This window comes from Oncorhynchus nerka, linkage group LG11 (genome assembly GCF_034236695.1).
Source record: "Oncorhynchus nerka isolate Pitt River linkage group LG11, Oner_Uvic_2.0, whole genome shotgun sequence".
In the NCBI taxonomy this organism is placed as follows: Eukaryota; Metazoa; Chordata; class Actinopteri; order Salmoniformes; family Salmonidae; genus Oncorhynchus; species Oncorhynchus nerka.
The window spans coordinates 57994152-58017761 of NC_088406.1; the positions used below are offsets into that span (position 1 = coordinate 57994152).

Below are 23610 nucleotides of genomic sequence, written 5' to 3' on the forward strand. Positions count from 1 at the left end.
AAATGACTATGTGGATGATTCCACACATAACATATCAGCACCCAAAAGCCAGTGAGCTCACTGAAATTCTAAATAAATAGTATCAGAATGGGTGGTTAATAATAAACTAGTCTTAAATACATAAAACTAAAAGCATTTTATTTGCTTCAAAACAGTAAGACCTAAACCTCAACTGGAGTTGTGCATAAAGAGTGACCCCTGAGTAGGTTGAGGAAGCGAACTCCTAGGTATAACATTGGGTCAGTTATCAAGTCATGAAGATGGGGAAATGGTGTCTTATTAAAAAAAGTTAATACAACAATCAACTGTACAAGTTGTTAAGGCTTGTCCCACCTTGATTACTGTCCATCCGGTAATATGGTAAAGTGCGGCAAAGAAAGACCTAGCAAAGCTGCAGCTGGCTCAAAACACAGCAGCCCATACAGAAGATGCACGCCAGTCTATCCTGGGTCAGGGTTCATGATAGATGAACTGCTTCTCTTCTAGTTTGAGAAATATTACTGCAAATGAAAATTCAAATAGCATTTAGCTTAGACACCTATACATATCCCACAAGACATACCACCAGGGGCCTCTTCACAGCAACGCACATTATTATACAGAGCCATGAATGTATGGAACTCCCAATTACAATTACTCAAGCAAATATCAAAATTACATTTTGGAAACAGATTAAACATCTCATGGAGCAGAGGGAACTATGAGGCAACAAACATTTTTTAGATGCATTGTTTGTATATATTATTTTTTATTATGAGACTGTCCTTGTCTATCAGTGTTTTGTTACTTGTCATGTTCTGTGTTTTTTGTGGACCCCAGGAAGAGTAGCAGATGCTTCTGAAAACACTAATGGGAAACTAAATAAACAAATAATGAATAAAGTTTGTTTTTTGTGATGCCCGAAATCAGTTTCATCATAGTGTACATCTCAAATAATGTCTGTGTACAACAACAAAAAAGTACAATGAAGCAGAGAGTGCTACAGTAGGACAAACAGGTTTATTTGGTACAGTGGAGTAAATGAAAAGGTATGAATTTTACTCCTGTACAAAAACACATCGAAACCGAACTCTGTCGATTTAAGGAGAGCTCAATTTCCTAGTATTGGCCGTCTGTGATGGTGTCTCGAAACATGATCAAGCAGATAAACCCAATCATGTACAGAACAATGTTAACACAATCATGTACAGAACAATGTTAACAAACAGGTCAATGTGCATCATGAGCACTTAATTCATTGTTAAATAACCTGAATTCATAAAGGACCCTTTTGTTCTTTGTTAGATCTCAAAGGAGACTGAAATGTCTATAATGTGGTTCCTTATATAGAGGTAAATGATGGTTAGGCCTAACAAATAAGTCACTATTTTTGTCCCAAAAAAACAAACTCTCAAGGGGCAAGCGAGCCATGGCTTGATACTGGCCAGCTTAACCTGATCATTCTCCAGAGTCTTTCATTAGGCATCAAATGGGAGAAAACATCTTCAAAACGGACGGTGAGTGTGCATTTCAAATGGACAAGTCAGTTCCACCACCTCCGATTGAAGCATTGGATTTGTGTAAGCATGGGCTATCTAGAAAGACCTTGCACCATTTTACATCCATGGGGGGGGGGGGGAGAGACAAGTGCACATTTCGGTGAGAGAATTGGGCTGCTAGGCTCCTGATTGTTGCCTGCTGAATATGACCCAGGTATCCCTTGGCCGACAGGACTGTTTTCTATGGATAGAACAGGTCCCAGCGTGTGCATTTTGGCACATTGAGGCCACTGTAGTTTTCAAAGGACACTTACGGAATAAATGTTTCTGTGTGAGAGCAGAGACATTGGTGGCACTTTAGGTTGTGTGTTTTTGTTCTGGTATTGCACATGCAGTCTTTTATCCCTGCTGTGTGGGAGGCTTATTTCCTTTGCGGCCATTCACACCTTTCTGAATGGACAGCTTCCTACTTGTCTTGTGCTAAAATAGTTACGGAAGGTTCAGAAAGGTTTAGACAAGGCCTTCTGACAGTACAACGTTGAAAAACAAGGGAATGCAGAAAAAAAAGAAAGAAAACATGCACTTCTACTGTATCAACCGTGACCCATTGAAGTCCTCTCGTGACTTTTCTACAGATACACTATTTACAGTAACATTCATCAATGATATTAAATATCAACTTAAATTAAAAGAAACAAACATTAGACTGCTATAAATAGCTACTGTATTTCTCAAGTTGAACAAGACAGTACTAATATCTTGCGTATGGTGATTTGTCTCAGTCTTTCAACAACGGAAATGTCTGCATGGGTGTAGTCTTGAAACATAAAAAAGTAGATATACAAACAAAAGAGAATAAAACTAAAGTTTGTCAGAACTTAAAGATTAGTAAAAACGGGTTAATTGAAACTGACAATTGAGGGATGACCGACCGATAGTCGAGAAACTCCTAACAGGCGACTCGATCGGCACTTGAAATGGCTGACAGGAATGGTTGACAGAGTCACATGGACAATAAGGCATGAACCTCTCCCCCTTTCACTATGGCCTAAATATAAACAAATGTAGATAAACAACCTGTGCACTGCAATCTACTCCTAAAAGTGATTGCGCTGACATGCGCTGCGTTTATGGCAAACGTGATCTCTGGGAAATCACCTTTAAAAAAAGTCTAATCACAGTGCATGGGTCTACCTACGTTTGTTTGAATCCCGGTTTAACATAAGTCACTCTCTCTCACACACACCATCTCTTCTACAGCACAAGGGGACCAAAGACACTGTCACAGTAGACAAGAGAGGGCCACAACCGTCACCTCCGATGGGCATTACAGTCAAGGGGAGCAGGCTATGGTTTCCAGATTGTCACCCTCTGCTTCCCTTTCCCCTCTACCTGGGATTCACATCTTGATATTGGCATAGAGCAGGTCAATCTGCTCTCGGAAGTGACTGCGGAGGTCTGTTCTCTTGGCCTTTAGCGTGGGCGTCAGGAGGCCGTTCTGGACGGAGAACATCTCCGTGTGCAGCGAGATATCTCTCACCTGCACGAGACAGCATGTTATTAATTATTCAGCTTATTATGTGTTTAGCATCCCATTGAGATGCAAATGTTGTTTCGTTTTTTCCCTCCAAGAGTACTACTCTGGGCTAGAGGCAGCATTATAATCATGCACAATTTGGAACCAACATCACTTGTGAGTGTTACCGTGTCTAAATGGTCCCTAAGGAATGTGTGGATCGTTAGGAAGGATTCCTCACCTGCTCAAAAGACTTCAGCCCCCCTTCTTTCCCCAGCCTCAGAATGTCCTCCAGAATGGCATTTTTCATCTCCTGGAAAGATAGGCACTTCAGACAAGGCAGTGTAGACAATACATCTTAATGGCTGTACTTAAAAAGTTCACTCAAACTATCTTTCAGTATTTTGTTCGTTAGTCTATCATTAATACAATCCCACCCAAAATGTGCATGTCAGAAGTCACATTTTCTATATGGAGCACTTTCAGTACAAACAAAAACTGTGATGTGTTTGAGATGAGATTGGTTCTGTTCCGATATCCACACTAGCATGCACAAAAATGGTAACCGTGCAAGCCTTCATTCTAAGGCTTTACACGCAAATCTTATTTGTCACATGCGACAAACACAACAGGTGCAGAGCTTACTGTGAAATGCTTACACAGAAGCTCTTGACCAACAACACAGTTCAATAAATAGAGTTAAGAAAATATTTACTAAATAAACTGAATAATATAAAAACAATAACAAGGCTATATACAGGGGGTACCTGTACCGCGTCAATGTGCGGGGGTACATGTTAGCCAAGGTAATTTGTACATGTCGGCAGGGGTAAAGTGACTATGCATAGATAATAAGAAGAGTAACAGCAGTGTAAAAACAAGAGGGGGGAGGGGGGGGGGGGCATTTGATTAATTGTTCAGCAGACTTATGGCTTGGGGGTAGAAGCTGTTAAGGAGCCGTTTGGACCTTGACTTGGCGTAGTCGAGACAACAGTCTAGAAAATAATTTTTTGGGGCGTTCCTCTGACACTGTCTAGTATATACAGTAGGTCCTGGATGGCAGGAAGCTTGGCCCCAGTGATGTACTGGTGCATACGCACTACCCTCTAAGGGGGTATGGCATCACCATACCACGTAGTGATGCAACCGGTCAGAATGCTCTCAATGGTGCAGCTGTAGAATTTTCAGGATCTGGGGACCCACGCCATATTTTTTTCAGTCTCCTGAGGGGGAAAAGGTTGTTGTCGTGCCCTCTTCGCGACTGTCTTGTTGTGTTTGGACCATGAGTTACTGTAGAGGCTCTGCAAGATCCAGTGACATTTTGCCGAGGACAACACTTGTTGAAGTGTAAGAGGTATGCTAGCATGGACTGTGGAAATCAGCCACTGAATACACTGTCAGGTAAATCTGCCATACCATTGAAGCTAGCTAACCTTGCTTGCACACATCTCCAAATAAGAACCTTCGATGCCCTTCTTCTTTGCCCATCCTGGTAAGAAGTCTGGATCAGGCACCACAATGCCCACCAGGCATGCCTGTGTCAAACAAGACATTTTAAAACATTTAGCTTTTTAGAATTCCATAAGCATTTACACTAATTTACAAATGTAATCAACATTTACATGCAGTGGCTTATATATGAAAGTCATAAGTGTCACCCAAACAAGTTTCAATTAGACAGTGCACACATCCACAACCAACATTATGCATGTACATACCCAACCACAAACAAAGTGTTTCAATAGCACAGCAGAAGACTTGGCACACATGTGGTTTGTCACAAACCTGCAAGCTATCGCCATGGACAAAGATCTGGGCCACCGGGTCGCTCCGGATGTAGATGTTCTCGACCTTCTCCGGGGCAATGTACTCTCCTTGAGCCAGCTTGAAGATGTGCTTCTTCCTGTCCACGATCTTCAGAATACCATTCTGAAAGTAGAGTAAACAAACTTAATCAGTACTTAGTTAACTACATCAGATTTCGCCCCATTACTACTTTCCCACTCTTAGTCAGTCATAGATTGAGGCATAATGTCTGCTGATCTCTTTTGCCTGGTACTTATTTCATCATCATCATCAGCTAAGCAGGGTAGGTCCTGGGTCATCAGCTAAGCAGGGTCGGTCTTGGTCGCTCCCTGGATGGGATAACAGATGCTGCTGGCAGTGGTTTTGGAGGGCTAAGGAGATCCCATTGCCCCAGGGCAGTGAAGGGAACATTGCCCTGCGTAGTGTGCCATCTTTTGGATGGGACAATAAACGGGTGTCCTGACCCTCTGTGGTCATTAAAAATCCCATTGCAATCATCATAAGAGTAGGGGTGTTAGCCCCATTGTCATGGCTAAACTCCCAACCTGGCCCCATTTCATCATGGCCACCTAATCATCCCCCTTATTCCAAACTGGCATATTTCACTCCTCACCTCTCTACCCGATGTGTGGTGAGTATTCTTAGGCATTCTGTGGCGGCAGGTAGCCTTGTGGTTAGAGTGTTGGACTAGTAACCGAAAGGTTGCATGATCGAATCCTCGAGCTGCCAAGGTAAAAAAAATCTGTCCTTCTGCCCCTGAACAGGCAGTTAACCCATGGTTCCTAGGCCATCATTGAAAATAAGAATTTGTTCTTGCCTAGTTAAATAAAGTTAAAAATTAAAAAAAATATTTAAAAATTCTGGCACAAAAATGGTAACCGTGCAAGCCCCACCAGAGGACAATTTCCCATCCCCGCCTTATAGGCTAGCTCAATGTTTCCCAATCTTGGTCCTGGGGACCCAAAGGGGTGCACATTTTTGTTTTTGCCATAGCACTAACAGTTGATTCACCTAATCAAGTCATCATGCCTAAAGATTGGGTCTCCAGGATCAGAATTGGGAAACCGAGCTAGCTGATTAAAAAAAAAAAAAAACATTAAAAAGCGTAGCCTAGTGTAGAGTTGAATGTAGAGTTGACAGTACTTACAGGCAGCCACTTCCCAATGTCTCCGGTGTGGAGCCAGCCATCCTGATCCAAGGCCTCCTTTGTCTTCTCCGGGTCATTCAGGTAGCCCTTAAATACGTTTGGTCCTTTCACACACACCTGCGAAGAAGCAGAATTATATATACATCAAATACAAACATGGGACCAGGATACACACCCACCTCCTCAATTGTGAAGTATCAAAGCAAGCTGGGAACACCCCCACCCCAGTATTCCAGTCGGTCCCAATACACACGGTAAAGCGATCAATGGAAGGGAGACCAAGGACACAGTCATTGGCGCCCATTCAAAACAACGTGGATATTAATCAAATCCGTTCTAGCAGGCCCATAATGTGGTTACTAAAATCTGATTTGGCTGTTTTCGCTGCATAATGTTTAGAAGTTGTTCTTTAGGGTTTAGAAAATCCACTACGTGACCAAAAGTATATGGACACATGCTGGTCAAACATCTCATTCCAAAATCATGTGCATTAATATGGAGTTGATCCCCTTTGCTGCTATAAAAGCCTTCACTCTTCTGGGAAGGCTTTCCACTAGATGTTGGAACATTGCTGTGGAGATTGCGTTCATTCAGCCACAAAAGCATTCGTGAGGTCGGGCACTGATGTTGAGTGATTAGGCCTGGTTGCAGTCGGCCTTTCAATTCATCCCAAACGTGTTTGATGGGGTTGAGGTCAGGGCTCTGTGCAGGCCAGTTAAGTTCTTCCACACCGATCACGACAAACCATTTGTGTGGACCTCACTTTGTGCACAGGGGCATTGTCATGCTGAAACAGGAAAAGGCCATCCACAAACTGTTGATACAAAGTTGGAAGCACAGCATCGTCTAGAATGTAATTGTATGCTGTAGCATTAAGATTTCCCTTCACTGTAACTAAGGGGCTTAGCCCAAACCATAAAAAACAGCCCCATTATTCCTCCTCCACCAAATGCATTGGGGCAGGTAGCATTCTCCTGGCATCCGCCAAATCCAGACACATCCGTCTGACTGCTAGATGGTGAATCGTGATTCATCACTCCAGAGAATGAGTTTCCACTGCTCCAGAGTTTAATAGCAGTGAGCTTTACACTACTCCAGCCGACGCTTGGCATTGAGCACGGTGACCTTAGTCATGTGTGCGGCTGCTCGGCCATAGGGAAACCCATTTCACAAAGCTCCCGACAAACAGTCTCTTGTGCCGATGTTGCTTCCGGAGGCATCTTGGAACTCAGGGGGGTGTTGCAACCAACAGACAATTTTACGCACTACATGCTTCGGCACTCCCGTTACGTGAGCTTGTGTGGCCTACCACTTCGTGGCTGAGCCGTTGCTGCTCCTAGACGTTTCCATTTCACAACAACAGCACTTACAGTTGACTGGGGCAGCTTTAGCAGAGCAGAAGTTTTACGAACTGACTTGTTGGAAAGGTGGCATCCTATGACGGTGCCATGTTGAACGCCATGGAGCCCTTCAGTAAGGCCATTCTACTGCCAATGTTTGGCTGTGGAGATTGCATGGTTGTGTGCTCGATTTTATACACCCATCAGCAACAGGTGTGACTAAATAGCTGAATCCACTCATTTGAAGGCGTGTCCACATACTTTTGTATATATAGTGTCTGTCTGCTAAATGCTAACTCCTGTTCAGATAAGCTGGTAGCATAGCTAGCCATATAGAGAGCGATGGTGGTATATGAAGTCGTTTTTTAAGTGTAATGCAGTTGATTGGTGACAATGACATGAACATGTATTGGAGTTGACAGGCTAATTTTGATGGGTGTTAATGAGGAGATTCTGATCTATCAACAACACGGGGGCCCCATGTGTGGAATTTCCATGGTGTTTACATTGTTTTGTCAAACTCCAAACAAACTTAAAACCCTACCACTGGGCTTAGCCCTTATTCTTCAATGTTTGCAGATCAGTATGGTGGAAGCTTTACCACTGTAGTGCTTATACCTATCCAGACCCTTCAGATATGTTGACGTCGACTAGTTAGGGCCAAGGGGGAGGGACAGAGAGCAATTTGAGACTGAGGTGTGACTTCCATTGGTCTAAACACCTCACCTCTCCTTCCCCATTGGCAGCAAAGTAGTTCATCTCAGTCACGTCCACCAGCTTTACATAGTTGCAGGGCAGTGGAGCCCCCACATGACCTGGGCAAAAAGAGATGAGTTGTCACATTCCAGTAACACTTTATTTGGCTGTTCTTTCATAATACCAACATGGTCTCAAAGGTTTCATGAAGGTTCCAGTGAGCCACACAAGACACCGAAGTAAAACTGTTCTTGTTCATTGTAGAATCAGAGTAGAGACATTTGTGTGACTTGTTTGTTGGATTAAACATGTGGTGGTATGCATTGTGCGATGTGGTAGCAATTGAATGCTTCAGTAACGCTTGAATATGTGTATTACCTGCTGTCCAATCCCCAGGCATGGACATGGTGCACCCGGCTGTGCACTCAGTCTGACCATAGCCTTCATAAAACTGTCAAGTAGAGGCAGCAGATATTTATTTGAAAGCATTGTAATTAAGTAACTTGTGTTTCTCATGCTAGTGTCATCTATCTTTCTGCACCACAGCAGCCTGAGTGCCGAAAGGTTGCCGAAAGGTGTGAGGTTGATTCCCAAGCATGACGTGATTGTTTTGACTGATAGAAAGATTGGCAATAATTTTCTTTCTAAGGCGAATCCTGTTGAACAAACAGGAAAGTTCAAAGAGGGACCTGCCTCTCTAGGATATGAGACGGGCTAGATTCCAATTCTCTACTTGTAAACTTCCCCTGAAGGATTGAAAAGGTGTGATGAATATGGGGGAAACTCCTTCCAGCCATGCTTGCACCAATCCAAACAATGCTTTTAAAAAGGCATGAGAATTAGTTTAGAGAATTGGAACGCAACCAGGCTCCGCATCCAAATTCCTGAGAAAGGTTGCATTTGTGCACTCTTCCCCACGCATTTATAAGCATTGGATTGGTGGAAGCATGGATTAGAGGGAGTTTATCCTTTCTTGCACCTGTCATTTCATTTGAAAATCCATGAAGGGAAGTCTCACCTGGCAGCCAAGAGCGGCCCGAATGAAGGTCAGGACGGTTGGAGACACTGGGGCCGCTCCTGTGATCATCAGCCTCACACGACCCCCAAGACTGTTCTGGAGAACACAAAGGAGGAAAGACGTTATTGACATCCATGGTTGTACCTCACACAATAGAACAGAGATTCTCAAATTTGGGTCGCACATGTCTGAGTAATAATATATATTTTTATTGGGGGGGGGGGGTTTAAAAAGAGAAACAAAATGCCAGTCATGTAGAAATGATGAATTTACAATTTTAAATAATTTAATATAGAGCTATTAGCAGTGCCATTTTGGTTGATTTTCTGGTCTCAAACCAGTGAGTTTGTTAACCTTCAACGACGGTGACGACCAGTTTTGAAGCCTACCAGTTATTTTATTGTTGCCTGTATTAAATGTTATTTTGGCATTAATGTGTCAGCATTACTTCCATGCTCGCAATGAGGCAAGTAACAGTGAAACATGCAGGCGATGTAAGAGTTTTAAACAGGTCAACATTCACAAGGTCGCAGGGCCAGACGGATTACCAGAACGTGTAGTCAGAGCATGCGCTGACCAACTGGCAAGTGCTTTCACTGACATTTTCAACCAGTCCCTGACTGAGTCTGTAATAACATGTTTCAACCAGACCACCATAGCCATTGTGCCAAAGAACACTAAGGTAACCTGCCTAAATGACTACCGACCTGTAGCACTCACATATGTAGCATGAAATGCTTTAAAATGTTGGTCATGGCTCAAATCAACACCATTATCCCAGAAACCATCCTTAGTTTTGACAAGATAAAAATCTGTCGTTCTGCCCATGAACAAGGCAGTTAACCCACTGTTCCCCAGTAGGCTGTCATTGTATATAAGAATTTGTTCGGTGTTAAAAATAAAAAATAGTTTAATACATCTACCAAATATTAATTTCCACAAAGTTCTGCTTCAGTGTCTTTAGATATTTTTGTCAGATGTTACTATGTAATACTGAAGTATAATTACAAGCATTTCATAAGTGTCAAAGGCTTTTATTGACAATTACATGAAGTCGATGCAAACAGTCAATAGTTGCAGTTTTGACCCTTCTTTTTCAAGACCTCTGCAATCCGCCCTGGCATGCTGTCAATTAACTTCTGGGCCACATCCTGACTGATGGCAGCCAATTCTTGCATAATGCTTGGAGTTTGTCAGAATTTGTGGGTTTTTGGTTGTCCACCCGCCTCTTGAGGATTGACCAGTTCTCAATGGGATTAAGGTCTGGGGAGTTTCCTGGCCATGGACCCAAAATATAGATGTTTTGCTCCCCGAGCCACTTAGTTATCACTTTTGCCTTATGGCAAGGTGCTCCATCATGCTGGAAAAGGCACGGTTCATCACCAAACTGTTCCTGGATGGTTGGGAGAAGTTTCCCTCGGAGGATGTGTTGTTACCATTCTTTATTCATGGCTGTGTTCTTAGGCAAAATTGTGAGTGAGCCTACTCCCTTGGCAGAGAAGCAACCCCACACATGAATGGTCCCAGGATGCTTTACTGTTGGCATCACGCAGGACTGATGGTAGCGCTCACCTTGTCTTCTCTGGACAAGCTTTTTTCCAGATGCCCCAAACAATCAGAAAGGGGATTCAGAGAAAATGACTTTACCCCAGTCTTCAGCAGTCCAATCCCTGTACCTTTTGCAGAATATCAATCTTTCCCTGATGTTTTTCCTGGAGAGAAGTCGCTTCTTTGTTGCCCTTCTTGACACCAGGCCATCCTCCAAAAGTCCTTCGCCTTACTGTGCATGCAGATGCACTCACACCTGCCTGCTGCCATTCCTGAGCAAGCTCTGTACTGGTGGTGCCTTGATCCCGCAGCTAAAATCGACTTTAGGAGACGGTCCTGGTGCTTGCAGGACTTTCTTGGGTGCCCTGAAGCCTTCTTCACAACTATTGAATTGCTCTCCTTGAAGTTCTTGATGATCCGATAAAATGGTTAATTTAGGTGCAATCTTACTGGCAGCAATATCCTTGCCGGTGAAGCCCTTTTTGTGCAAAGCAATGACGGCACGTGTTTCCTTGCAGGTAACCATGTTTGACAGAGAAAGAACAATGATTCCAAGCACCACCCTCCTTTTGAAGCTTCCAGTCTGTTATTCAAACTCAATCAGCATGACAGAGTGATCTCCAGCCTTGTCCTTGTCAACACTCACACCTGTGTTAACGAGAGAATCACTGACATTATGTCAGCTGGTACTGTTGCGGCAGGGCTGAAATGCAGTGGAAATGTTTTGGGGCGATTCAGTTCATTTGCATGGCAAAGAGGGACTTTGCAATTAATTGCAATTCATCTGATCATTCTTCATAACATTGAGTATATGCAAATTGCCATCATACAAACTGAGGCAGCAGACTGAAAATTAATATTTGTACTGTACACATTACCTGAATTAAACCGGTACCCCCTGTATAGCCTCGCTATTGTACTGCTGAGCATTAATTATGTTACTTTTATATTAATATATTTTTTTATTTTGGTATTTTTCTTAAAACTGCATTGATGGTTAAGGGCTTGTAAGTAAGCATTTCACTGTAAAGTCTACCTGTTGTATTCAGCACGTGACAAATAACATTTGATATCTGCCAGCAAAAAAAATAAAAAATTATATATATATATAAATAAAATCATTGAGTTAATAAAGCCGCATAGAAACACTTTTTTGCTATCTGTGGTGGTGGGGCAGCCAGCAGAAAATACTGAGCGTAGGGGTTGGTAGTGTTCTCTAGTTGCCACGTGATTGACTTAGTGTTCTGTCACTCATATGGACACTACATCACCGCAAAATCTAAGGTGAGTGCTAGAAAATTCAAGCCCCTTGGGTGCTGCCATAGTTATATTACAAGTGCCCATCCAAGAAGGCAAAAGGTCATTGGCCACAGATAAATTTACATCAAATAACATATCTACCGTAACTATGATTGGACTGATCATCATGAAGGAATCAAGTCGACAATCTACTGGCAAATCCTTTTCAATCTTTGTCATATGAAGAAAAATTATCGATAAAGCGAATTGGTGCTCATCGGCCATAAACATTACACAAGTTGAAAATCGCAAATTCAACAATGAGTGGTTTGGAAGGAATCTGCTAAACAGTCACTAGCCTGCTATTCAGGGGAGTTGGTGTGTGGGCCAAGTCTGGGATTAAGAGTCTCTTTTCCAAGCTTCAAAGGATAAACATTCAACATTGGCCATGCTGTCAATCCAGCACGACTTCTGCTGCATTCAAAACAACTGGAAACTTGGATATTTCAGACTTCAGTGTGTTCAAGAGAACCTTACCAATGCTACTACACCTGACTTTGGGACTGCTGTTGCGACAGCTTTTTGTAGGCCCTAACATTGTGGGCACTTTCACCATTATAGTCCAATTAATCTATTGTTTAGTGCTGTGTAGCGGCTTAGCTGCCAAGCATTCAAAAAAATAGTGGGGTGTCTGCCCCACCAAGATTTATATGCTAAAATCGTCACTGATCAAGAATATGGGCAAAAAGTCATTACTAACAATGAAAGTGTTGGGAATGTTGTTCCCATGATATTAAATGTAGAAATTTTATGAAAATACAGCATTTAAAAGACAGAAAAAAATATAAAAACGTAACATGTAAAGTGTTGGTCCCATGATTCATGAGCTGAGAAAAGAACCCAGAAATGTTCCATATACACATTAGGCTTCTCTCTCTCAAGTTGTGTGCGCATCCCTGTTAGTGAGCATTTCCCCTTTGCAAAGTTAATCCATCCACCTGACAGGTGTGGCTATCAAGAAGCTCATTAAAATAGCATGATCATTACACAGGTCCACCTTGTGCTGAGGACAATAAAAAGGCCACTAAAATATGCAGTTGAGGGTGCATGCAATTGGCATGCTGACTGCAGAAATGTTCAATTAATGTTAATTCTCTACCATAAGCCGCATCCAACATTGTTTTAGACTATTCGGCAGCATGTCCAACCAGACTCACAACCGCAGACCACATGTAACACCAGCCCAGGACCGCCACAGACTTCTTCACCTGCGGGTTTGTCTGAGTGGGTGTGTCTATAATAAAGCCCTTTTGTAGAGAAAAACGAATTCTGATTGGCTGGGCCTATGCCTTATCAGGCCAAACCATGGCTGTGCCCTTGCCCAGTCATGTAAAATCCATAGATTAGGGCATTTATTTCAATTGACAGATTTCTTTATCTGAACTGTAACTCAGTAGAATCAATGACATTTTTGCATCTATATTTTTGTTCAGTATAGTTTTACAGATTGCATTTCGAGCAATTTTTTGCAATGCAAATCCTGGGTCGCGACAGACAACCTGGTTAAATATGGGTCCAGAGGCAAAACCATGAGAACCACTGCAATAGACAACCTTAAGATAAAAGTATTTTTCGATATTGGAGTCTGTGGGGGTATTCAATCGGGGACGATGTTGGAAACATATTATCCTCTGGATTCTACTTAGTGCATTTTCCCCCCAATCAAACTCAGTCGGGATCGGTGTGCCTTCCACGGGACGGTTGAGCTAACATAGGCCAATGCCATTAGCATGAAGTTGTAAGTAACCAGAAAATTTCTCAGGACAGACATATCTGGACATAGACATATCTGATCTTGGCAGATAGATTCAATTCTTGTTATCCAACTGCACTGTCCAATTTATAGTAGCTATTTCAGTGAATGAATATCATACTATTGTTTGAGGAGAGTGCACAATTTTGAACATGAAAAGTTATTAAGAAACAAATTAGGCACATTTGGGCAGTCTTGATACAACATTTTGAACAGAAATGCAATGGTTCATTGGATAAGGCTAAAACTTGACATACACTGATGCCATCTAGTGGCCAAAATCTAATTTGCACCTGGGCTGGAATAACATGGCCTTTCAAAGATGACACACACATATATATATTTTCTTTTTTTCTTTGTATTATATTTTACCAGATCTAATGTGTTATATTCTCCTACATTCCCTTCACATTTCCATAAACTTCAAAGTGTTTCCTTTCAAATGGTACCAAAACATGCATATCCTTGCTTCAGGGCCTGAGCTACAGGCAGTTAGATTTGGGTATGTCATCTCAGGCAAATGTTGTTTTTGTTTTTTTAAAAGGGGGCTAATCCTTTTAAGTATTGCATTATAATGCTTCATACAAATTTGCCATGATGAAAAATACTAATGTGTGGCACTTTCTTACCACCAATTATTTTTTACCATTAACCCTCATCTTTACAATACCAACAATGCTAAAAAACATTTTTATTTAACATATTTTTACCTTTACCTTGCTCGGGGATTCGATCTAGCAACATTTTGGCTCATGGCCCAACACTAACCACTAGGCTACCTGCCGTTCCTAACCTTAACCCTCACCCAGAACCAAAACTTGGCTCATATAAGTAGCAACATTAAAGTCAACATTGTCCTTTCTAGCACGACCATCAGGTTCCTATCCATGGGTACCTGGACTTTTTGGAAGATGAGCTTGTCCCACAAGCTGTCCTTCCTGACTATGCCATTCATCATCTCCGCATGCTTCCTCCTGGAGGCGAAAACCAGCAGCCATCTTTTCAGTGGCGTGTTGGCCTGTCCGAAGATCTTTGAAGGAGAGAGGAAAATAAATCTTATTTATCTTGCAAAGGATATTGGTCTTATGCCCAGCTCCCAACCTTGTGCCTTCATCAAGGGCAAAACTGGAGTGGATGGATAGCAACAATCTGGAAAGCAGCAGACCATTGGTTGACAGTTCAGTTTGCTCTTTTATAGCCCAGCCCAGGATTTGAACCAGTGCCTGTCCAGCTACTGGTCCACCCGTCTGACCTCTGGGCTACCTACCACCCCTTCTCCAAAGAAAAGAGAGTATTCAACAATATATCAAACCCCAAAGCAATCTAGGCCACTGAGCTATTTGAAACATTTGTGGTCAAATTCAGTTCAACCCACCTTTGCAATGTTTATGAAGAGTCTTGGTTTTCATACCATTGCCTACACTTACCCATGCTATAAGTAAGGTTTCAATACACATGTACAACTATTCCAAGACATTTTTCTAGTCATCTTTTATGCATGTCCCATTAAAATAAATCCAGCTACTGGTACTAAATGATAGGGTCATATTATTGTTGAAAACATCCTTCAGGGTCTACAGTATATCTGACCTTGTCAAACATGCGGTTGAGCAGGCGGGGGACGACAGGGAAGACTGTTGGCTGCAGGGTCTTCAGGTCGTCCATCAGGAGCCGAATGTCCCCCTGGAAGTAGCCAATCCGTGCCCCGTGCACCAGGATCACTCCCTGGAGAAGGGTGGAGGTGTGAGAAGGAGGCAGATGAAAAAGGAAGTGTCCGTTAACTGTCAAGTACACGTGTCAAATATGTTCCAATACATTTTAGGTGATCTAGCTTTGAGTTTGCACTTTTGTGTTAGTGGGCAAACTAAATCAAACTAAGCTCAATTATTTGACATCAAGTGTATTTAAAAAAGGGCGCAATCCACAATTGCTACAACCATTTTTGGCCTTTTATAATAAATATAATTATCTACACACACACATTTTTCAAGAATCCGTGTGTGTAACTTATGCCTGATGAGCTTCGTCCAACTGTCATACCCCATCAGAATCCAAAATAAGCTTATTTTACTCCAATGTTTATAAACAAAGAAAATGTCAACAAAACACTATATAGCCACAAAACAAGGTTAAAACTCCAATTCTGATATCATGGATGGTCAATCCTTGCAGTCTCAGTTTTAACAAGGGTAAAATGAAACGAGGGGTTCCTGCTTCTCGTCATTCTATCAGTTTCAGTACGTACCTCCACTACCCTCTCAAACATGTGTGCTAGAGGTAGGTAGGACATGTGAATGTCGTGGAGGTTCAGCATGCAGTGCACCTGCGGAAGACACACACCCACCCGCGTCAGGCATTGCATTACCTCAAAAACCCTCTCAAACATGTGGGCCAATGGCAGGAAGGAGATGAGCACATCCTTAGTGCTGGGCTTGAGTATGCTCTGAGTAGACAGAGCGGAAAAAAGATATGGAAGGGAAAAAGGAAAAAAAAGGGAACGGATAGGAGAGGACAGACAGGAAAGTCAGTCAACATGAAGATTGAGGAACAAGAGCGAGAAAAAAAATAACTGACTGGATTTTGAAGGGCATTTAGCAGGGGGGTGGGTAAGGAAGTGCAAAGAAGGCTTGGTAATAGCAGCTTTCCACACATTGTGGAATACAACAGTACATATTAACATGACACTAAGCATAATAAAGTGCCCATTTAGTTTTACTTGCCCATCTAAGCAGAGGAAAATGTTAAGATAAAAATAGCTGTTTTTAAGCCAGGTGGGTTATTGCAAATAAGAACTTGTTTCTATTGTTACCAGGTTGAATGAATTCTACTTACTGTTATAAGAAAACACTTAGTTTCACGATACCTATATTTCTTTTGATATTCACAATGCTTACGCTTCCTTTGATAAGCCATTCAAGGAACAAATTAATCAAAAGGGTGGTTAGTTTACCTCTGTTATCTTGATGAAAGCAGCACAATTGGCAATAACATTGCCATGTGTAAGCATTCCACCCTTTGGGTTTCCTGGGAGTAAAAGAAAACCATTTATTAAATCTTGAAGGTTAGATGCTTCACGTTTTCAGTACACAATATCACTAATAAAAAGAGTCAGTAATTCATGTGTGTGGGAGTCTCCCCATTCATGGAAACGGATTAGTACAGTTCATCAACTGGATCATTCTTGTCACGAGGGTCCAAGTGTAACATACATCCTTCTGATCATGCATGTGCACAGTATGTCAGTGAGTGTTTCTTCACACTTGACTATCATACATGTCAGTGTCCTGGCCTATTTTTTTCTACTGTGTTGCTTTTGAAATAAGACTGTTCATACTCTTAAAAATGTCTACTCTCTCTACTTTGAATCCCTGACTATGAAAAGCCTGACCATAAGAGTCTTGAAGTGTTTGAACCCTCTATAGCCATTATGGTTATTCTCCGACCCTGCTGGTCCCCTATGAACATCTTGGCAAAACAAAATCGGGACTTAAATGGTACTCTTAAATCTCTACCCGGTACAGCGAGAAGAGGACTGGTCACCCCTCTAGGTTTCTTCCTGTTCCAAGGAGTTTTTCCTGGCCACAGTGCTTCTACCTCTGCATTTCTTATTCTATGGGCTTTTAGACATTTACATTTAAGTCATTTAGCAGACGCTCTTATCCAGAGCGACTTACAAATTGGTGCGTTCACCTTAAGACATCCAGTGGAACAGCCACTTTACAATAGTGCATCTAAATCTTTTAAGGGGGGGGGGGGGGTGAGAAGGATTACTTTATCCTATCCTAGGTATTCCTGAAAGAGGTGGGGTTTCAGGTGTCTCCGGAAGGTGGTGATTGACTCCGCTGTCCTGGCGTCGTGAGGGAGTTTGTTCCACCATTGGGGGGCCAGAGCAGGCCCCCCAATGACCATTTTAGGATGGGTATCTCAAATCAATTCATATTTTATTTGTCACATGCGCCGAATACAACAGGTGTAGGTAGACCTTACCGTGAAATGCTTACTTACAAGTCCTTAACCAACAATGCAGTTCAAGAAATAGAATTAAGAAAATATTTACTAAAATCAAATATAAAGTAATAACGAGGCTATATGAAGGGGTACCGGTAACGAGTCAATGGGCAGGGGTAAAGGTTAGTTGAGGTAATTTCCAGTGGTGTAGTATTTTTACTTGGTCGTATCTGTACTTGACTATTTATATTTGGGACAACTTTTACTTCACTATATTCCTAAACAAAATGTACTTTTTACTTCTTACATTTTCCCTGACATTTTGAATGCTTAGCAGGACATAAATGGTTCAATTCACAATCTTGTAATTTATTTGTAAATTATGTCTAAGCGTTGGAGTGTGCCCCTGGCTATGTGTAAATTTTAAAAAATGTAAACATGGTTCTGTCTGGTTTGCGTAATATAAGGAATTTGAAATTATTAACACTTGACCCTGATGTATATTTGATCAATTACATGTATTTTTGCTACTTAAGTATATTGAAAACCAAATACTTCTAGACTTTTACTCAAGTAGGATTGGGTCATTTGTACATGTAGGTAGGGGTAAAGTGACTATGCATTGATAATAAACAGCGAATAGCAGCAGTGTAAAACAACGGGGGGGGGGGGGGGGCAATGCAAATAGTCCAGGTGGCAATTTAATTAATTTCTTCAGCAGTCTTATGCCTTGGGGTAGAAGCTATAAAGCCATTTGTGACAACTACCGATGTAAAAAAAATAAAAAGCTTTATAAAATACATTTGATTGTTTTAATGTGGGATATGCAAATTCTGAAATACCGAGTAATGACATGAAGGCAGAATTAATGCACACACACCTGTGGTTCCACTAGTGAAGCAGATGAGTGCCAGGTCCTCTGGTGTTGGGGGCTATAGCAGACCACAAAGAGATTTAAGAGCGAACTAGTAGCACGTTATTTTAACAGTACAGACATACCAGATATTCACAAACAAATAACATAGTAAAGACAGTAATAACCTACTACTTATATTTGTTTCTTTGGGATTCATTAAATCACCACTGTTTGAAAGAACCGCAATATGGATTTGAACAGTCCTACTCACCAATGGCTGGTGGTGGTGGGCCTTGCCAACAGCCTGAGGGTGACAATGGAACAGTAAAGAAAATATGACACAATTCAGTTACATTTTTTCCCGCATTGAAACATCAGCTCTAACATAAGAAAACATATCTGGGATAAGCAGAACTAAACAAAACTAGAGAAAAGATCAAAATGAGGACCCTGCTCGAACAAGCTGGTTCTCTCAATGAGCCTCTGGATAAGAGCCTTGGCTAAACGGGAATACTGCAAACATAGAAGTACATCACATTTTAGAGCTTACCTCCACATCCTTCAGGCTAAGGATCTCGATGCTGCTCTGCTGCCCGCGGGCCATCAGCTCCTCGTCAAAGGCCTCCATGAGCACGATGGTCTTCAATGTGTGCTCCTTGCCGCTCACGCAGTCCAGGATGAGCCGCGCTTTCTCCGCCAAGTCGCAGATCACCGTAGAGATGGCGGCTGAAAACATGGGATGGCACTGGGTTATTTATTGTCAACTTATTTTTTTATGTTCCGTGACGGTCGAGGTATAGTCCTGTCTTTTGTCCTGAGAAATTAATTTAGTTACACATTAATTGAACGTTCTTGTATAATGCCTACAAGTAGTGACATAACCATGACTTGTCATCTAATGACATGTAATCTGCATAAACTCTTTTACATTTTCAGTGTTATTGTGAGATTTCAGTGTATCATAATGCTTCATAAGTTTATATGACAATCTAAAGTAATGTTTGAAATAATAACTTCTATATCATAAACAAATATTTGACACAAAACTTCTATACCATAAACAAATCATTCTACAGCTGGTGAGGAAGCCAAGAGACACATTTGCCAGTGTGGAATGGAGCTACTGTAGCCCCTTCGCACATGTAGATCTGTAATATAGAATATTGTGTGTGTGGTACCCATGAGTAAAATAGAATAACTAGAACAGGAAAAGCCCCTTAGTTATTCTATTTCTAAGGAAAAGTCTAGGGGTCGACTTTGGATATCAGCCCGCACTTTTGTGACCTTGTTCCAAATGGTGTTTGTGGTTGCCTTGTGACATACCTTGGTCGATGATGTATTCAATGGCCTCAAGGCCTAGCGTGTCATACAGTGGTACACACACCAGGGAGTATGTGTAACAGGCCAGCTCTGAAATGGTCCACTGTAGGAGAGGACATGGATAACATCAGTACAGGGGTAAAATTTGATCAAGGTTTGACGCAGAGGTCTGAAATCGTTCTTGCTAAAAGCATATACTAGACTCAGCAAAAAAAGAAACGTCCTCACTGTCAACTGCATTTATTTTCAGCAAACTTAACATGTCTAAGTATTTGTATGAACATAAGATTCAACAAACGAACTACACAGACAGTATCTGATGGGCCACCAGTCACATAAGTACTGCAGTGCATCTCCTCCTCATGGACTGCACCAGATTTGCCAGTTCTTGCTGTGAGATGTTACCTCACTCTTCCACCAAGGCACCTGGAAGTTGCCTTCCCTGTAACGCACAGCGTTGATTGCCTGCAATGACAACAAGCTCAGTCCGATGATACTGTGACACACCTCCACAGACCATGACAGACACTCCACCTCGATCCCGCTCCAGAGTACAGGTCTCTGTGTAAAGCTCATTCCATGACGATAAACACGACTCGTCAGTGAAGAGCACTTTTTGCCAGTCCGGTCCAGCGACGGTGGGTTTGTGCCCATAGGCGACGTTGTTGCTGGCGATGTCTAGTGAGGACCGGCCTTAAAACAGGCCTATATGTAAAAGGGGATGTGCGCACAAGTAAAAGGAAGAGTGTGCAAGAAAGAGGGAGATAAAGAATTGTTGCTGCTCATTCCTCTTACCTCTGGCCTGTTCTGGGAAAAGATGCCGATATGCTTGTCTCCAGTCTGGGAGTGCCCCCTGTGGAGGAGAGCCGAGCCAATGCACTCTGCTTTGTCTGCAACCTTCACAAAACAAATAGCAAAAGACGCTCTTACTTTTCCCCATTTGAACAATCATATGACCCATACCGGTTTGAGGGAATTCATTATGAATTACAAAGATAAAAAAGTAAAACATCTATATAAAGATGGGCACTATGCAAATCTCTCATTTGTTAATGGCGTATATATCCTATTCAGTTAATTGTTTAAAAAAAACTGCCTGAAGAACGAACTAATTAACCAAATTAGCTATAAAATGTCTAAAGTCCGTTGCTCAAAGAGAAGCCAACTGGAACTACCTTTTCCATCTAAAAAAATGGCAGTATAGCTCACCTCTCGGTATGACAGCCACTCGTAAGGCTGGTTGGGTTTTCGTGATCCTAGACAGGGCCCATCATCTGGAAAGTAAAAGACAGTGCCCTTGTGACGACAACACTGCGGTTCTCTAAATGCTTACTGATGGAAAACGATGGTCCTTATACGATATTCTTCTCACAACTTAATACAAAAGTTGTAGAATTTTGTTTACATTGTTCATTATTACTCCAGTGTTGGCCCTCGGGAACATAAACATTTTGCTGCACCTGCGATAATGTGCAAATATGTGTACGCGACCAATACAAGTTGATTTTATAATAAGTCAGTTAGAACCAGACCAGGGTTAAAATACTATTCAAACTCATTTTTGTCAGTGCTTGATTGAGCTTGCCTGGCACAATGGAACCAATAGAATACAAATCCTTCCATCTGGCGCTCCAGGTGACAAAAGCTCACCTTCAAAAAGTATTTGAAAGATAACAAATAGTATTTGAACCTAGGTCTGGTTACAACCATAGGTCGGCAGAATTGCACTAATCTTGCAGAGAATAATGCACACATCCCAATAGTGTGCTGCTGAAAATAATAGCATGATGCAGACAGTTTTAGTAGAACAACTTTAATGAAAAAAGTTAAGAAACCCTAAATTCCTAGAGGTAGAGTTTCAGACGATGATAACTGTATAATATTGCATGTGGTGATTTCAATTGAATTAGGCACATTACCATCAAATCATTGTGTTGTAGTTTACCTTGCCATGTTTTTGCAATATATACAGACTATTTATCAGCATAACATACATCTCCCTCAACTGTATATTACTCAAATGAACTATCAAAATATTGATTTACTAATAAGGTTGCTTACTATTAAGACTGACTTGTCTGTGGCTGCATGCCTGTTGTCCTTTGAGTCTATGCATCAACTAAATAAAGATAAGATTTTAAAAAATACACCCCACCAAAAAAAAGAAACCGTTGTGTTTGTTGAAGAGTACTCACTGGACACCCGCAGGCCTCGGAGGAATACTTCGTACATGGTCCGCGCGTCACTGTAGTAGTGTGTCATGTGCTCATCATCGTTATTCAGAATAGACCGCCTGACGTAACCGTCACCCTGTGAGGAGAGAGACATAGTTAAGTTGGGTCTTAAGAACATTTTGAAATAGAGGTCGACCGATTAATTAGGGCCGATTCCAAGTTTTCATAATAAATCGGAAATCTGTATTTTTGGACACCGATTTGGCAAAAAAAAAATCTTTATTTAACTAGGCAAGTCAGTTAAAAACACATACTTATTTAAAATGACGGCCTAGGAACGGTGGGTCAACTGCCTTGTTCAGGGGCAGAACGACAGATTTTTACCTTGTCAGCTCAGGGATTCAATCTTGCAACCTTACGGTTAACTAGTCCAACGCTCTAACCACCTGCCTCTCATTGCACTCCACGAGGAGCCTGCCTGTTACGTGAATGCAGTAAGAAGCCAAGGTAAGTTGCTAGCTAGCATTAAACTTCTTATAAAAAAACAAACTACACATACACATATTACTACTTTATCTAGCGTGTCATGCGTTACATATAAATCGCATTCGTGAAAAAGGACTGTCGTTGGGTTGCGCCAACGTGTACCTAACCATAAACGCCTTTCTTAAAATCAATACACAGGTATATATTTTTAAACCTGCATATTTAGCTAAAAGAAATCCAGATTAGCAGGCAATATGGGGTGGACAGGGCAGTCTTACCCGATGAGGGCTGGTGTGTGTACAGAATTCTGTTCTAGCCAAGCAGCAACACACCTAATTCAAATAACCAAATTCTTAATTGAAGATTATGGTTAGGTGATTAGTAGAATAGTAACTGCTTGGCTGGAACAAAGGCATGCATCCACACCAGTTCTTGCAGGGGGAAGATTCATTGCCCATTACTCAATGAGAGCAGTTTTATTCAATCTTGGTCCTGGGGCCCACAGGATGTGCTGGCTTTTGTTCAACACTGTATGAACACACCTGATTCAATGAATCAAGGGCTGGATCGATTGAAATGAAAGTGTTACTGCTAGGCAGGAAGAAAATGCTTGCTTAATGTGTGTGTGTGTGGTGTCCCAAAAACCATGGTTATAGAAATAAAAATGTTAGTCTGGAAAAAAAAAGGTAGAAAGAAATATTTTTAACGAAGATTTTGAATACATATTTCATAATTCCACACTTAACCTCCTGCATTCAAACCAACCATGAACAAATGTCTCATGTCTTAACTAAAATGGAGTAAATGGTGTCATGCCCTCTGTGTAACCCTTGTGTTAACATGTTGCAAGTGGCCTAGCTGCTGCACTCAGGAATTGCTTTTATGTAGCTTTAAGAAATAAGCCAAACATCCAAAGGCACTCCCCAGATCCTATTTCGGTCACAATGAGACCATTCAGGCTGACTTGACAGACAGAGACACAGAGAAACTTGATCATCGTGGTTGTGTGTCATAATTATAATGGCAGTTCGGTCACACACACACAACCTGTCTTATGGATACGTAAAAAGTATTCCATGGAGCAAAAGATTCAGCACAGATTTCAGGTTATTTACTTGGCTACAGCTGTAGCATGGTTTGATGCAAAACAATATGTATGTTAGGACCCATGTTAGCATGCCCCAAATAGCATGGGTACACATTATTAGTCATATGTATGGGAAAC

General features: G+C 41.6%; 1 protein-coding gene across 2 annotated transcripts in view; it reads right to left on the minus strand.

Moving 5' to 3' along the window:
* Window positions 1-980: 980 nt before the first annotated feature.
* acsl1a (acyl-CoA synthetase long chain family member 1a) overlaps window positions 981-23610 on the minus strand; it is a 57692-nt gene continuing 35062 nt past the window's right edge. The window contains exons 3-21 of one of the 2 annotated variants that reach the window (XM_029673394.2): window positions 21921-22035; window positions 20935-20999; window positions 20521-20622; window positions 19729-19828; window positions 18956-19131; window positions 18677-18709; window positions 18430-18481; window positions 16552-16625; window positions 15847-15924; window positions 15192-15326; window positions 14497-14631; window positions 9002-9097; window positions 8362-8434; window positions 8014-8102; window positions 5948-6064; window positions 4780-4923; window positions 4428-4529; window positions 3236-3307; window positions 981-3018 (exon numbers count right to left, since the gene is read on the minus strand). In XM_029673394.2, coding sequence (XP_029529254.1) covers window positions 2878-3018; window positions 3236-3307; window positions 4428-4529; window positions 4780-4923; window positions 5948-6064; window positions 8014-8102; window positions 8362-8434; window positions 9002-9097; window positions 14497-14631; window positions 15192-15326; window positions 15847-15924; window positions 16552-16625; window positions 18430-18481; window positions 18677-18709; window positions 18956-19131; window positions 19729-19828; window positions 20521-20622; window positions 20935-20999; window positions 21921-22035 — 1899 coding nt within the window. In that variant the 3' untranslated portion in view covers window positions 981-2877. Of the gene's footprint in view, window positions 3019-3235; window positions 3308-4427; window positions 4530-4779; window positions 4924-5947; window positions 6065-8013; window positions 8103-8361; window positions 8435-9001; window positions 9098-14496; window positions 14632-15191; window positions 15327-15846; window positions 15925-15966; window positions 16045-16551; window positions 16626-18429; window positions 18482-18676; window positions 18710-18955; window positions 19132-19728; window positions 19829-20520; window positions 20623-20934; window positions 21000-21920; window positions 22036-23610 lie in introns of both variants that reach the window. The other variant, XM_029673393.2, reaches the window with a different exon arrangement.